General features: G+C 46.4%; 1 protein-coding gene across 1 annotated transcript; it reads left to right on the top strand.

Moving 5' to 3' along the window:
• The first annotated feature begins 9824 nt into the window (after positions 1 to 9824).
• Positions 9825 to 16053, top strand: LOC123016872 (perilipin-3-like). The gene is made up of 6 exons (XM_044417578.1): positions 9825 to 9833; positions 13321 to 14007; positions 14350 to 14626; positions 14943 to 15133; positions 15240 to 15371; positions 15709 to 16053. Exons 1-6 carry the CDS (start codon positions 9825 to 9827, stop codon positions 16051 to 16053), a joined length of 1641 nt encoding a protein of 546 aa, XP_044273513.1.
• The last annotated feature ends 720 nt before the right edge of the window (positions 16054 to 16773 follow it).

Below are 16773 nucleotides of genomic sequence, written 5' to 3'. Positions count from 1 at the left end.
TCTTTGAACCAACTTCACCTGATTTCCTTCATTACATTTCTGTATTGCCCAAATAGCCAGGGCTCTCCAGGAGGTTTACAAAGATTATCACCTCCTTCTTCTGCATTGTGACTGAATAGAAGAAAATAATGTGAATGATTTGTGGGGGGGGGGGTCTGGAGAGCAGGATATGTGCTGTTAATAATGGTGATGCTAAATAACCTAAGAACTATTTAAAAATAAAATATGACAAAGCACTGAAATAAAAGGAAGAGGGGAGAACGGAAACAGGTCCTGGACCAGACTGGAGGCAGTTGCTATGGCAACAGAGGGTGAGGTCCCAGCATTCCTCCTATTCTGGAAAAGAGAAGAGAGTCCAGAAAAATAGAGAATCTGGGATGTGGGCGGGGATTAAGCATTGATCAGTCCATCCATTATGAATAGGGATCAGTTCATCCATCATTCTAATACCTGAGACAAGGGGTACCTTCCCTATTCACTCATGGACGTCAGTTTTTCTGATCCCTGTCCCAGAGCTTCCCCCACTACAGTTTTTCATACTGATCCAGAGATGGGTACCCTAATCAAGAAGAGAGAGTGCAGATCCTTGGTTCACTCTCATGGTGAGCAACTGGCTTAATGGACAGGTCTCTGCCCCTCAGAGCTTGCAAACTTGCCATGTTCTGCGGTTTTTATGGCAGAACAAAAATGAGACTAAACAGGCAGGTCTCTGCCCTCTAGGGAGCTGCAGTATGAAAAGCAAAGGACAATGGCTCCCCTGCATACATGCAAACAATCAGGTCGACTTAGTCAATTGTTGCAACAAGCATTATCCCCATCAGCCCAACCAGCAGGATCAATGGTCAGAGTCTGAGAGTTGTAGCCGAAAACATTCCTGTATTAGCGTTTCTGAACCAAAGGGAACACATTTCAAGCATCCCACGTACGATTGCTCTGTAACTGCTGTAGAATTTGGTCTGCCAACCCAAATGTTGAACAGAACTGGAGCTCCAACCTGCAACACCCCAAAAAGGCCAGTACAGTGGTACCTCAGCCCACGGACTTAATCTGTTCTGGGACTCTGGTTGTGACCCAAATTGGTCGTGAGCCAAGCTAAATTTCCCCATAAGGTTCAATGTAAATAGGGTTAATCCATTCTGTAACTATTTTTTTTAATCAAAATTGAAGCAAAAAATTGAAGCGAAGTGACAAAGAGAAACAAAGATAATCTCCACGCCCCCCCAGCATGATCCCAGCATGTGGGGGGGGGGAGACGGGTGCAATGGGGGAGGGAAAGACAGGTGCGAACGGGACACACTGGGGAGGGAGATGGGCGCAATCGCAGGAGCTCAGGGGTGGGAGAGATGGGCGCGATTTCGGCCATCTCCCCCCTGCCCCAGCACGAACGTGGCCATCTCCCCACTTGGGGGGGTGGGGAGATGGCCGTGATTGTGCTGGTTGGGGGGAGGGGAGATGGCCGAGATCACGCCCGTCTTTCCTGCAGGAGCGTGCCCGTGATCGCACACGTCTTCCCTGCACAAAAGCAGCTGTGGTCGTGGCCATCTCTCCACTTGGGGGTGATGGGGGGATACGGCCGCGATCGCGGTCACCACCCAATCCGGAGTTCGCGACCCACGCCAAAATGTTCATGAAATTTTTGTTTGCGACCCGATTTGGTTGTGAACCAATGAGTTTGTAAGCCGAGGTGCCACCGCATCGCGTCTGTGATGTGAGCATTGTTCCCTCTGCTGGCAAATGAAGAAAAGAACACCTTCTGCAAGGAAGGTTCCCCCCCTTAGGATCCCAAACATTTCTCCCTTCCCTTGTTGTGAGCCGTCCCAAGGCTGTGTAGCAATGGGGACAGCATATAAAAACTTTAAATAAATAAATAATGCCCAGCCCTTCAGCCCTTCTAAGGAGCCATCTGCCTGTGTATTAATTCAATACCTTCCATGCTGCCTTTCATAAGCCTTGTGTGAGAAATCCAGCCTGCTGCTGAGAAGAGGGATGGGAAGAAGCTAAGAGAGAGAGAGAGCGCGCAGCCTGCATTGTGAGCAGTTTGTCCTCATATAGGGGATAAATGTGCCCCATATCCCTCATATAGGGGATGGATATGAGGCCAATATGATGCTACAGTCAGATTAGGGTGGATGGGCACCGCTCTCTCTGCCCAGGTGCTGGCATATCAGCAGTGCCCATGGCATGCTAGGGAAGGCGGATTATGGGTAATGAAGCATGGTGGGTCATTGGAAGGAGGAATTTGCCCCAGGCAGGACATAGGAAAAACTCTGGAACTCTGTGTTACAGCCCGTGTTACAGCTTAGGTTGCAATGCAATGCCAGGGGAGGCAGAAAAAATCCCCAGCATTCCCCATGCAGCACAGCAATGCTATGCTCTCTCTGTTGAGGCAAATAGCTGGCTGGGGGATGCTGGGAGTTCTAGGGCTTTTTTCCCTGTCTAAAGAGGCCCAGGATCAGCAAACCACCAGGGGCTGGCAGCGTGACACAGCAGCAATGATAGCTAATACAGTATTGGGCTGCATGAACGGAAGTGTAATGCCCAGCTTGGAGTACATCATTGATCCATGTGGTTCTGCCTCAGCCTGCCCATATTCAGCACACAGCGTCCAGTTCAGACATCTCTTGATAGGAACAGCAATGAGACAACACTGGGTGTTGAGCAAGAAAGGCAGCCATGCAGAGGAGAGCTCGAGAAATGAAGATAGGAACAATGAAACAGAGTGAGCCAGAAGGGGGCCTCCTGGGCCATCTAGTCTGACCTCCGGCACCAGCCGGCTCCACTCACGACATGCCCACCATGTGCACGTCCAGCCTATCCTTGAGCACCTGCACCGATGGGGCCTCAACCACCTCCCGGGGAAGCCCATTCCACGCCCTCGGGGTTCTGACTGTCAGGAAGTGCTTCCTGGCATCGAAATGGGACCTGGTTCCCTGAGCTTGGCTCCGTTGGAGCGCATCCTGCCTTCCTCTGCAGGGGAGAACAGGTCTCTCCCCACCTCCGTGTGACACCCCCTCACACACCTGTATGTCGCCAACAGATCCCCTCTGAGTCTCCTCTTCTCCAGGCTGAAGAGACCCAGCTCCCTCAGTCTCGCCTCATACGGCATCCCCTGCAATGTACAAGCAAAGGGTTGAATCAACCATGTAGGGTCAACCAGGATTAAAAGAGACTCAAGAAGAGATGTGATTGTGGCATTCAAATATCTGAAGGGCCGCCATACAGAACAGGGAGCAGACTTGTTCCTCCTTCCTTCAACAGGACTAGAAACAAGCATTTCACTGTGGAATGCTGGGAGGTTTTTGTTTTGTTTTCTGTCTACACAGGCATACAATTCTGGCCTTAGTCAGATTTCATATTTCCTACTAATGGTTAAATACTACCTTAGACAAATTCACTCTCCAAGGGAATTCATTATCCTCCTGTCCTTTTCATGGGCATCCTATCTGAGCAGCCCATTTAAGGAAAAGATACTGCTTTGGTCTAGGTTCCTTGGAATGATAAGAACTATGTAAGCATGACCATGTTTTATCTGCTGAGCTTGGCTTTTTCCATCCGCAGTTACCTCCCTACCACCGGATCCATTGTGTTGGTTTATCAATTTATAAATTTTAAAATTCTCACCAGTAACAGTGAGAAAATGGTGATTAGAACCATGAAAACACATGAAATGAATGAGAAAGTTCTTTTTTTGCAGCATGTTAAATTCTGCCTGAGGATCTAGAGATATTAAAACTTAAGCTCACTACTTTTTTTCTTAGCATAAACTAAGACTGAGAAAGACATATATAAAACAAAGCATACTAAAAAAGACAAGTTATAACAATCAAAGTCATCACGGGAATTTTAAACAAATACAACCAATAGGTTCATAACTTTTGACCCCCACCCCACCCCACTTTTATCTATCTTTCAGCAGTCTATGGGAGTTTAAGAAAAAAAAATAATTTGTTTATACATCTGTTATTACTTCACATCCTCTATTGTTTCTTTCCCTCTCTTCCTCCCTTTCAAATTCCCCTCAAATCCACTCACTCATTCAGAGCATAGTAAAAATTTCTATTTATCATTAAATTCTTCTAGTGGTTTTCTATTTACATGATCAGTTAGCTTTGTCATCACCACATATTCCGCTAATCTATTTTTCCACTCTTCAATTGTTGGGGGCTCTGCTGATTTCCCTTTAGAAGCAATTGTAATTCTTGCTGCAATTGTCGTGTATTTAAATAACTCTGACATGTTCTCTGAAAAGATCTCTGGCATTATATTCAAAAGCATATTCTTGGGACTCATGGAAAACTTACTTCTATGAGTCTTTTTAAGCAGGACCCAATTAAATATCTAATAGCTATATCACATTACTGTTAATTCTGGGTCTTTTTGCCTAATGGATTTACAGAGCAATCAGTACATGTGTAGTCAGAAGTAAGCCCTTTTGCATTCAAAGGGACTTAGTCCCAAGTAAGTGGGTTTGCACTGCAATTTGTGGCAGTTGAGACAGAAAAAGGATTGACCATCCTCTACACAGAAGTTGGAAGTCTTTTCCTTTCTTCAATCTAATCATTGCATTGTGTCTTGATACAATGAATTATTCCCACTTACCTAAGCATAACCCTTGCAGAACTCAATAGGTCCTACTACTGAGTAAATGTATGTAGACCAATCCAACAGTGGAACCAGCTGCCTGGAGAGGCAGAGAGCTCTACATACTAAAAGGTGAAGGTTTCCCCATGACATTAAAGTCCAGTCATGCCTGACTCTCAGGAGTGGTGCTCTTCTCCGTTTCCTGGCCGAGGGAGCCAGCGTTTGTCCACTAGAGACATTCAAAATGCCACCTGAGCGGGATGGTGTGACTTGGTGTCCTGCAACATCAGGGGGTTGGACTCGATGGCCCTCATGGCCCCATCCAACTCTGCTATTCTATGTTGAATATGATTCTCTCCTGCAAGGTTAAATCTAGCACCTCCTACATTTCATTTCATTTTGCATTTCTCTATCACCCAGTAGGCGACACTCCATGGGCAGTTTACGAAGGGTAAAAGCCTTTAAAAAGCAATATTGTACATAATATAAAACCTATTTACATATAAACAGACAATGCACACACAAAATTATTTTAACAATCAACAATAAGAAATCCCAGGTCTCAAATAATCGTGTTCCTGTTTTATTTTCATGTATATCTTCTTTTGCTTTATTCTTTGAATTTAAAAAGGTCATTTAAAAATCAGAAACTACTCTGCAAACTACTCTGTACCATAATTTCAAAGTTGTTAGGATTATGTCCCTTCAGTCCTTACGAAGAAAATGAATTGGTCTTTGGCACACTTCATGCACTGGGGTAGAAAAGTAGATGAATTATGCAGGGAATGGAACGTCCTGGATTGGGTGAAAACAGTGTGAAGAAAAGATAATTTGAGAAGGGATTTTAGGATATTATGAAACCTTTGATCTGCTTTCCCCACCTGGCATTCTCTCCTGACACCCGGAAGACACCAATAGGTGAAGTACCTTACCTGGACCATCACAAATGCATTTCCCACTCCCCCCAAAACCTCTGTCTTCCAGATGTGTGGGGCATCAACTCCCACAGCTGAGTGGACCTGCAGTAGCTCTACCATGCTCCAAAGGGTACTTTTGGTCAGGTCTCCTTGGTGTGTTTCCTTTTTCATGGCACCCACAATCTGCCCAAAGACACACCCTGAATGCCTGAAAACACAGGGTTAGTCAGAGCACCTTCCAAGACTAGCGATGTGTTGAAGCGGGCAGACACCAAGCTTCACCCCTGGCTGCCCCAGATCCTATGCCAGAATTGGTGGTGCACAAACGCTGGATTTATTGAGGCTGGCAGGTGTCTAGCTGCATCAGCCCATTGGAAGTCCTAACCCCAGTGCCAGATCTGTGTCTTGTGGGTCCTCCATGCCCCATTCTTCATGAGTCCCCCGCTTGCCGCCCTGCACACCAGAGAATCTTCCTCCTCTTCTCCAGCCTGGCTCGCTCTTTCTGGCACAACAGGGGAAGAGCCCAGGAGCTCAGAGGCCGAGGCATCTCTGCTCCTCCTTTGAGCCAGCGGAAGTGGGGGTGAACGAGTGGGCTGCAGTGGGGAAGTGGAGGAGTAGATCCAGGCGAATGTTGAACCTGGAACCCAGCTGGTCATGGTCCCTTGGCACTCCCTGTAAAACCCTGCTCTGACCTCCACCCCATCTCCCAGAGGTGTGACAAAGATCCTGCCATCTTTTGCCCATCTCTGCGCCCAGAACTTAAAGGAAAGGGGGCAGTTGCCTGCCTCAGTGCTCTGTCAGCTAGCTGTGGACCAGGGTTTTGTGTGAAGGTGGAATTGCTCAGAGATTGCGCAGATCCCTCGATGGTCATCAGATCCACATGACTGAAACTGGCCAAGATTGCAGTGTTGCTCCTGCACACACACCAGAGACAGACAATCAGGCACAGCCTCCATCATCCAGGTCATCATGATCCTTCAACATAGAGCATAAAATTATAATTACAGACAGCCAACGGGGAGAGAAATCTCCAGAAGGATATGGAGCGTTCCTGGTTTTGTTTTTTGCCACTTCTGTCCCTTCCTATCTCTCTCCTGAGACGCTCTTATCAGCAGAAAAAGCAAAACTGTCATTTGGCCTTGGCTGCACCCATCCCTGAAGCTTCTCAAAAATAGTGTAATATTCCTTATATCACAGCCAACTAAAATGTCACAAAATAGCAAGACCCTCTTGGGTCTGGCTGAATGCTTTTTCTCTGGTTGAAGAAGCATTCGGCCAGAACTCAAACTCATGTTCTCCATTTCATCCTAAAAACAAATTTGCACAACTTGCCTTGGCTACCCCAAAACAGAGATCAAGACAGCTAATAAGCACATTCCTAATTAAAAAATAATCTAGTTTTGCACTGAATTTATGTCACCTTTTGATGAGAAGCAAGACTTAAAACACCACTAACACTAATGCATTTTTGGGCGAAGCTCTAAGCTTGGCAAACACTTCCCTTGTCACATGTTTTCAGTTTGTACCACAAAGGAGTAGCAAAATCAAAAAAAGCTGGGGGCAATGGGTGCTGTAGTCCCACACACGTGGAGGGCACTGAGTTGGGAAGAAAGATTACAGTTTCTCCTTCTGCAGCTGCAGGTCCTAAGCAGAAGCTGACCAGGTATAGCTTGTTCTGCCTTCTACTTCCCTCCATTAGCCTGTTAAACGCCAAGCAGCATTAAAGACACAGGAGCTAGCAGCGGAGTATAGCAGCCTACGCCAGTTTTTGTTCCTTTTTAAATCATTTGACAATCCTTAACAATAACAAAAGCATATACTCTTCTTGCAGCATGTACATCTTCTGTATTACAATAATTCTATTTACATCTCTATACCAAATCTACTCCACAAATCAATAGTCACAAATACAAAAAATGTTATAGACTTAATAAACAGCACACCAATATACTGGTGGGTTCCCCAGCTTATTTATTTCAAAATTTGATCCCATATTTGACGTTAGTAAGGGGTGCCCAATTTTAATGAAATTATATATTTTTATTTTACCTCTCAGGATTCTAGCCTGTGTAATCAATTTCTCCATTAGAGCAATTTCCCTTCCTAAATGCCTGTAAAAGGTGAGCCTCCTAACATATTTCCAATTACATGCAATTTCTAATTCCTGGCTCCTGTGAGGATCTCTACCAGCTCTTTATTATTTAAATTCTTGTTCCCACCCTTAAAGAGGGAGAATAGAGTTTTATTACAAGGGTTTTTAAAAAAATGTGTTAACTTTTCTAACCAGTTAATTACCTCTTTCTAGAATAATCCCATTTGGACAAAATATCCACATATGTTCAAGTGACCCTTTTACCCCACAATTTCACCAACACATATCTGATACTTTCTTATTTATTTTATGAAGTTTTGTGGGGACTAAATGCCATCTATGAATTGTCTTCACTACCATAGATTTTGCCAATACTGATTCGTGTAACTGAGTGTTTCATATTCTTGTCCATGCTTTTTCTGGTATTTTAATATTTAAATTTGTTTCCCATACTGTTTTTGTTCCCATATAACTGGTGTACTCATCTTGCAATATTTTATACAAAATTGAGATTAAAGCTTTTTTTTATTAGTGACTCCTATACAATCATTTTCTAATAATCTTATTTGTACATGGGAAACCAATTTCAATAAGGCAATTAGAAGAAAAGACTATTCAAATAAAAGTAATAGGTTGCAATTGTTTCAGATAAGCATTTTTGCAAATAAACTATATGTAACTTTAGGACCTGTTAGAACATTGACAGTATTAGTAAAAGCAAAATGAAACAAAACAAAACCCATACCAACTTTTGAAACAAGGTGTGCCAAGAAAATATTATTTGAGCACAAACATTTCGTATTTGGGCTCTTTCAGTAAGAGGAGGGGGCTCTCCCACTCAGCTTTTGCACGTTGCAAAAATTTTGTATGTTTCAAGAATTTTTTCCGTTTACCAGTGATTTGTTTAAGCTGGAGAACCAACATTTGAGGTTTATTCAATATTATTGGCTTTATGTGAACTTGATGCAAACATATACTGAGATGAACTCAGTTTTGTAACGTTGGATTCCCATAAGCCAACTGAATGATATGAATTTTAAGAACTTTGAAACTGGTGCTTGAATTGTGCTTTTTTTCCTTTTCCCTCCCAGTCATGTTTCTTTTAATACCATATCTTTCTGATTATAATCCTGAGGACAGGGAGTGCCTATTATTATTACTACATTATTACCAATAACACTTGGGAGCACTTTTGGCTGAAAAGTGGGTAAAAACATCCCTTGATGCTGATGGTGAAAGAACTGACAGCATAGTTGGGAACACCAACCCCAACGGATGATGGGAGTTGTAATCTAAAGGGTCTCCAATTCCTCAAGCCAGAAGGCAACCTGGGGAAAGGGTTCTACCAGATGCTGCAGCATACCAAGCCCTATCATCCCCAGCCAAAGGGAACCGCATTGGGGATGATGGAGACCGGTATTTCTGGTATCTGAAGGACCCCGGGTTCCCCGATCCAGGGGCGAGCAAAGGGAGTTGAACCCACCACATGCTGTGACATAACAACCCCCATCAACTCCAGCTAGAAAGGACACGAGGAGCGGGGGTCCGGGGTTGGAGTCAATGCTCTTTGGATGACCCTCAGACGTTGTGGCACCCCTGCCCCCAGCACCCACAACCGGGGTACGCATGATGGGAGCTGACTGCAAGCCGGGCAGCACGTCCCGTTCCCGATCTCGCCCTGCGCCCCGCTCCGCGCGCGCCACGCATCGTCCGCTTCCACTTTCGGCTCCAGCGGGGGTGGGGGGGCGGGGGCGATTCGGCGAGTAGCGAAAAGCCGCTCCGGGCCACCTGTGCGCGCTTCAGGACCGCGCTGACCTCGTCTCCGGGTTTTCTGCGCAACCTCCGGGCTCCGTTCCAGGTGTCGGAGCCCACCTGGCGCGCGTTTGCGCCTGATCACACCGCGTGAGAGGCGAGTCACTCAGGCGCATAAATTGAGGTACGCACGAGGGCTAGGATCATTCACACGGTAGCCTTGCAAATACTCGCAACGCTGGTAAGTTTGGAGCCGCCCTGTGGACGTGGAGCCCTCCTGGCAGGCGGGGAATCGCCGGGCGCCTTCGGGCTGAGCTGCACTCGCTCCGCTTCTCGCTTGCCGCGCGTCTTTTGCTGCGGCGGCTCGTGCAACGGTGCGCTCCGACTGGACTGCAAGCTCCGTGCCGAGCGGTTTGTAGCCCAGCGTGTTGCTGGCCGAGAGCGGTGTGACTCGCACTGCAGCACAGCCAGAAGGCGTCCGGATGGGCCAGGTAAGCTCCCCTCAACTCCAGAAGTGTTTGCCGAAGGGGGCTTCTGCGCGCTGGCTTGCGCTAAGCTAGGCTAAAACGAATCGCACCAGCGGACTTAAGGCTTGAGCGGGGACCGTCTACCCGCTCTCCGGGTTAACGGCAGAACGCTTCTTCTCTAAGGGTCTTCCTGAAGGGTATCTGGAGGGGTTTTCTGAAGCTGGGGTGCTTGCGTATAATAAAACTTGCTGGGAAACAGTGTTCAGCCGCTAGAGCGAGATGGGGGTGCGGATACAAAACCGATTGGCTAACATGAGTCACTACCGGCAAAGTCAAATTCTTTTGAAGTTCTGTACCGCAGTATCCTCTTGCAAGTACTTAAGCTTGGTTTCTTACTTTCCTAACTATACCAGAACTGTGCCCTTTTGTGCGTTTAGAGAACGGGCAAATTCTTTAAAATTTGCAGCACGCTCACCCTTAAAATTTGTAGTGCACCCTTCCGGGGGGGAAAACGGTTTTCCTGCAACTCCAGGAGTTTTAGAACTTTTCCTGTCTCAACATGCCTTGAATTGCACCCTAAATAAAGGTTATGTTTAAAGCCATGCCAAAAGAGAACCGGGTGAATTCCGTTTTCAGCCACTGCGTGAAACGGAACGTTTGGACTGTACTGAAAGAGTCAAGAGTTTAAACTAAAGCTGCTCTTTAAAATGTGAAAACGTATAGCTGTGATAGCTACCAGAATGGGTGTGTGTGTCTTTAATACGCGGGGATTTTACTACTGTTGGTGCCTTTTTACGAAAGCTGCGGGGAAGGCTCCGACAGTCGCCCTCCCTTTATATGCGCGCGCGCACGCACTACCCTGTGGCTGGCTTTCTGGATAACCTGGGCATCGAGTTGGACAGCGTTTTGCTGGTGGGTACACTGTTAACTTTAGGGGGGGTTTCTGCCGGGGGGTGGCTTGGGGGATAGGTTTGGTTGCTTTTCAAGCAGTTTTTAACCTTTGCACAACTGGGGACTGGTAAAAAGAGGAAAACCGCCTTGGAGACTGCTGAGGCAGAAATGAAACGCACCACACACACACACAATGCTGTATTTGTATTCTGTGTATTATTTTCTGAACTTGTTATTAAAAAATGTAAATGCGACAAATGCGCACAAGAATAAAATGCTGAAAGTGTGCCTCACCTCCCGGGCGGCACCCCCCCCCCCCCCACATGCAATGTCAAATGAAGTTGTGGAGCATAGCCACCCCGACGGAGAGCAGGATGCAGCGGTGGGAAATGTCCCATGGACAGGTGGTTGCAAACCTCTAATTTAGGGCATTTGTAGCTTGCCTCTTAGACATTACAGTCTTAGAGTATTTCGATGACTGCAAGCTGTATTTTGGTCATGGGTTCTTTTCCTACCTTACTGGGTGTGCTGGGACTACAGATCCAGCAGCATGGCTGGGGGATGGGGTGGGGTTCCAAAACACCTGGAAGGGTTTGGGTTAGAGGAGTTTGTGTAACTCAATGCTTTTATGGGGGTTTAATAAAGCAGATACTTGAATAGTAGCTGTCTCCACCTTGAACACCAGCCTCACATTCACTTGAAAAGGGCCAGGGTTCAAATAGTTTATTACTTTGTGCTTTTCTCAAACAGAGTTGGAGATCATGCTGAACTACACTACCCATCTTCCTGCACTGTTACAATTGCTGAGTGGTTTTATTTGCTTATGTTTGGGAGGGCTGCCTGCTTCCTTTACAGGTCCTGGAGATGGTTGGATGCCAAGGGCGATATTTTAAGTGTGTATGTGAGGGGGGAGACCGGAGTGACCCAGAAATCTCAGTGTTTGCCTAGTAAAAACGGCTTTTAAGTGGTGCTAAATTTCTGTGTGCATTTTGTAACTGAACTGTAATTGTAACTAACCAAAGCGACGGTGGGGTGGGGTAGAGCTGAAAACAAAAAGGATTGTAAGTTAAAGCAATTAAGCCTTCAAAGAGGAGTTCCTTCCTTAGCATGGAGAAAATCTCTCCAGGAACTGCAGAACCACCCCAAAGGTGATTGGGGGAATACAGGTAGGACTGTCTGGGAACCCCAGTTATGGTCCCCAAGAGGGCCAGGGGTTTGCCACTCCAAAAAACCTGGTCTTTTCCCTAGTCAAACAGCTGTTTTTCTCACCTGCATGAATAATGTGCTTTTCTAGACTAAACTTTCATTTTAATTGTAAAATATAACACAAAAACAAAGTTTTTATCTATTGCTTCAATGTGGCTCTTCCTCCTGATAATTCTGAAAATTGTGAGAACATGTGTAAAAGTTTAATATTCTGTGTTCTCACTGGGGGGAGGGGATTGCCTGGTTAGTTGCTGTGTGGGTTGGTTTCCTTGTGTCAGCAATGGCAGAAAAAGCATACGTTCTCCAAACTTCTAGTTTTTATTATGTTACAATTAAGTATTCCATGTTTCACTGCTGTGCTGCCTTCCACAGGTGGCTAATGGCTGAGAATACAAAAACATTTGGAGTTTACTGTGTTGGGAAAGATTTTTTGTCTTCACCTGTAGCAAATCTTACAGCTGCATTAGAATGCCTCCAGTTATCTAATGTTAGTTGGATATGTGTGGCTTCTTTAAATAGCCATAATGAGTTTTCTTTCTGTAATGAGTTGTACATTCTGGCATGGGAATGACAAGGCTGCATTGAGTTTTGAGTGATGAAGGGAACGGGTTGACTGGATTCTCACCAAATTTTTCTGGGTTCTGGTAGCACGATATCCCACAGTTCATCCAACCTCAGTGCTTGAGTGGAGGCTATTGTGTTGTTTGGACCTAGTTAAAGGCAGAGCTTTTCTGACTGTGTCCTGCAGCCTTAATAACATCTTTAAATGTTACTGAGGCAGCTTAGCACAGGCTGACTGCTTTCCTTGCATTGTCTGTTTAATGCTAGGGGTGAATCAGATTTTGTGAACTGGGGGGGATTCATTGGTGAGGTGGTCAGGCCATTCTGGATGCGGCTCGGGGGACTTTGGACTCTATCTGCCCTCAGGAGGGTGGCAAGGATCAGGTGGGTTAAACAGTGTAACTCCCTGGGCAAAGGGAACTGGAGTCCTCTGTCTCCATGTGGCTGAGCTCCTGCTTCAGCCTGCCTGATCCACACCTTTTGGGCACTGCCAGTTTGCACACCTTATCTCAAGCCACTTGGGGTGACCACTCTGTTCAGAAAGCTTGCATGGGGCTGTCCGTCCGTCCTTGGGGGGACCTTGGGGTGGGGGGCAGCTTGGACGCAGGCCCAGTTGGATCAGGTAAGTCTGGGCCAACAACCAATAGCCAGGCAGCAGCTGGGGAGGGTGGGCCATCTAAAGGGGGCGGGGATGTGCCTTGCTCCTCCTCCTCTCTTCTGAAAAGCAGTCTGCAGGCAAGGACAAAGCCATTGCATCTGCAGACTCTTGACCTCTCAACAACCCTGGAATTTACTCCAAGCACTGGTGCTGAAGATACCACTTAATTTCTCTCTTTTTTTTTCTCTTCCTCAGCAGCATCTCTCCTCGATGGCTTCTCCAATCAGGGCTGTACCCGACTCAACTCAAGTAGAAATGGAAGAGCTGAAGGTGAATTCTGATGGGCTGGAATATACACCAGCTGCCATGGAAGATCCAACCCAGGCTCTTGATGTGCCAGAACCACCTCCAACATTAGTGGATATCCAGGGAGTAAATGATGTTGATGATTCTGAAATCCCTCCAGAATTAGTAGATATCCAGGAGGTGGGTTTTGATGAGTCAGAATCTCTTCCAGCATTAGTGGATATCCAGGAGTTGGGTTCTGATGATCCAGGCTCAATTCCATCTCTACTGGATATCCCTGATGTGAGTTCTGATGTGCCAGAATTACTTCCAGCTTTACTGGCTATCCAAGATGTGGGTTCTGACGAGCCAGAATCACTTGCAACATTGATGGATATCCAAGAGGTGGGTTCTGACAAGCCAGAATCCACTCAAGGAGAAATGGAAGAGCAGAAAGTGGCTTCTGACGAGCCAGAATCCACTCAAGGAGACATGGAAGAGCAGAAAGTGGCTTCTGATGAGCCAGAATCCACTCAAGGAGACATGGAAGAGCAGGAAGTGGCTTCTGATGAGCCAGAATCCACTCAAGGAGACATGGAAGAGCAGGAAGTGGCTTCTGATCCAGAATCCACTCCAGGAGACAAGGAAGACCTTGAAGTAAGTAGTGTTTCATGGGTATTAATTTTTTTAAGGAACACATGAGTCAGTCTGATCTACATGCAAAACATGTTTGTCCTTAATATCAGTCTTCTGGCTGCCATTTCCCATTTCTTCAGTTCCATGAGGCAGGTAGATAATTTAGAAGGGAGCTCAGCTGAGAGGGAACAGGTAAGTTCAAAGGAGGTGGCAGATGGTATTTGTTGGTGAGCCTGGCACCACAGCAGCACCAAAACTGCATTGCAGACATGGGAAACAATTTGCTATAGTTGTTGGCACTTGTATTCACGTGGAAGGTGGTTGTCCTGTTCTTCGTAACCATTGTACCAAATATCATTCCAGACCGCCTCAGATGCCAAAGATATGGTGACTGAAGCTAGCGACAACATCAGCGAACTCGGCTCGGTGGAGGAGGACATCGACAGCACCGTGACTGAGATGGATGATACTACCAAGGATGAGATCCAGGAGGGACTGGAGATAGCGCTGGCAGCAGTGTCCAGTGGTATCAGCAATGTGTCTTCCCTGGAAGAAATTGTGGCCAGCAGCATGGGTGGAGTTTTTGGGAAGCCTGCAAAAGTGTCTCGCTATTACCTTCCATTGACAGATGAGGAGCTTGGTAAGGCCATCAGTCTGCTTCGAGACTTAACCGTGGCCTTCTAGCTTCATTTGCTGTCTCTGGATAGTGATGGCTGAAGAATTCTTCCTGTCCTGTGACCCTTGCCTTTCTCAGACTGTTACAAATAAAGTTTAACATTCTGATTTCTCATCCCCTCCTCACCCTCGCAAAATGTTGACTTGAGGACTTTTCGTCCTGCTTGTAGCTGCTTTTCTTGCACCCAGCCGAGCTTCTGGGGGGAGGTGGGCCACAACGAGGGAGAAAACACATCCTGCCCTTGCAACACACTTAACCATCTCTCTCTCTCTCTTTCTAGCTGGACTGGCCACCTCGGTTGAGGGCTTTGAGATGGAGCAGCAGAAGCAGGAGCAGAGCTACTTCGTGCTCTTGGGATCACTCACCAGCAAGGTCCGTCAATGTGCCTTCCAGCACTCCCTGACCAAGCTGAAGCATGCCAAGGAGAACACCCAGGATGTCCTTTCTCAGCTTCATGAAACCATTGTGCTGGTAAGAAACATGGGCCTTTCCCTAGAGCAGGCATAGGGGTCAGTGTTTCATAGCACTTGGCCTGGAAAAGGGTTTGCTGACAGTTCTGTTTCTTTTGTGCTTCCAGATTGAACAAGTCAAGGAAGAGCTGGACCAGAAGCTTGCAAGCAGTGGCCAACAGCAGCCCCAAGATTCATGGCTTGAGTGGGAATCCAAAGAAGCCCAGGCAGCAAGTGCAAAGGAATTAACTGATCAAGATGTAAGTACCTTCTCTAAACACAAACCACTTGCTCTTCGAGACTATTCCATGTTAGGTTTATTTCAGTGCAGTCCTGCAGTTCCTAGACACAAGCCAAATGCCTAAATGTTCTGACAAGCAGAGCAGCCCTCTGCTTCCTTCACTCGGGGGCCAGTGCAGAACATGAAGGCAACCCAGACCGGCAGTCTTAGGTGCTTCAGAGGGCAGAAGGATACTGCAGCAGTCCTTGCTGTGGCACCATACCAGCTTTCCAGTGCTGCCTGTGAGCCTCCTAGTTCGGCGCTACCCCTTCCCCTAGTGCCCTGCCCGCCTAATACAAACTCTGATTTCTTTACAGGAACTCGAGACCCAAGCTCTGGAGGTGTCCCACACTCTTGCCCAGCAGCTGCAATCAGTCACCGCTGCTTTGGTGGCCAACCTTCAAGGTCTTCCTGAAGACCTCCAGGAGAAAGTTCAGCTCATCCGGGAGAACATCGAGAAACTTCAGGTTTCCTTTGCCTCTGCTGAGTCCTTCCAGGATTTGCCAAGTTCCCTCTTGACCGAAGGCAAGGCGCAGGCCAGCAAAACTCACGAGATGGTGGAGGAGCTGGTGGATCACCTCATCCACAACACCCCACTCTCTTGGATCGTGGGGCCATTTATCCCTGGCAGAAATGACGATGAGGTCATTGAAATTGAGTAGAATAGTTTGAGAGAAGGGCTTCTTTGCTCTCAGAATACTATTTCAAGAACAGGCTTGTTCTTTAATTGCTCAAGCCTTTTGCAAAATAACTTAGATTTCCTAGGCACAAAAAAATTCAGATGAAATTTCTTTGTAGTAGTGTGATGTCTCATGTGCCTCTCCTAGAATCACTTGTTTTCTTTTCTTCAAGCATTTCCAAGTTAAAAGGAAGACTTTGTATTTCTTTAAGGGGGGGAGAAAGCTCTTGACTTGCTGAATAAATTGTCTTTAAGATAGAGGTTAGATAATTAAAACTTAAATGCTTCAATGGAACTTGTTCTGTAAAGAAGCAATGTCATAAACAATTCATTGATTCTTTATTAATAGATGTTAAGAATGACTACTCACTGCATTATTACTCACTATACTTCTGTGCCTTAAATAAACACTTAATTGCATTTCAACTCAATGGTCTGCCTGGGTTAATGGGGGGGAGTGGGGGGGCACATCCATCTGCCCTTAAGCAGCTTGGAATTGGCAGCTGATTCTTGGCTTGCGAGAGCATCCCTAAGTTTGGGTGAATGCACTGTGTAGGGTTTCACAGGTGTACTGGAAACTTGTTCCATGAGGGCTAGAACTTTGCTGCAGCTGAGGGTTCAAGGGGAAAGGATGGAAGGTGGTTGAACTTAATCTGGGAGTGGATAAAGTTGAAGGAATTTGTAAACTGAAGACCTGGTGTTC

This window comes from Varanus komodoensis, unplaced genomic scaffold, assembly GCF_004798865.1.
Source record: "Varanus komodoensis strain SLA01 unplaced genomic scaffold, ASM479886v1 scaffold89, whole genome shotgun sequence".
NCBI classification, from domain to species: Eukaryota; Metazoa; Chordata; class Lepidosauria; order Squamata; family Varanidae; genus Varanus; species Varanus komodoensis.
This window is presented reverse-complemented; position numbering and strand designations above follow the sequence as displayed.

Bases quoted from the DNA above. Each gene is read 5' to 3' on its own strand.
- LOC123016872 (XM_044417578.1), top strand. The intron at 15,134-15,239 runs GTAAGAAACATG...TTGTGCTTCCAG, and splicing joins TTCATGAAACCATTGTGCTG to ATTGAACAAGTCAAGGAAGA. The intron at 15,372-15,708 runs GTAAGTACCTTC...ATTTCTTTACAG, and splicing joins AGGAATTAACTGATCAAGAT to GAACTCGAGACCCAAGCTCT.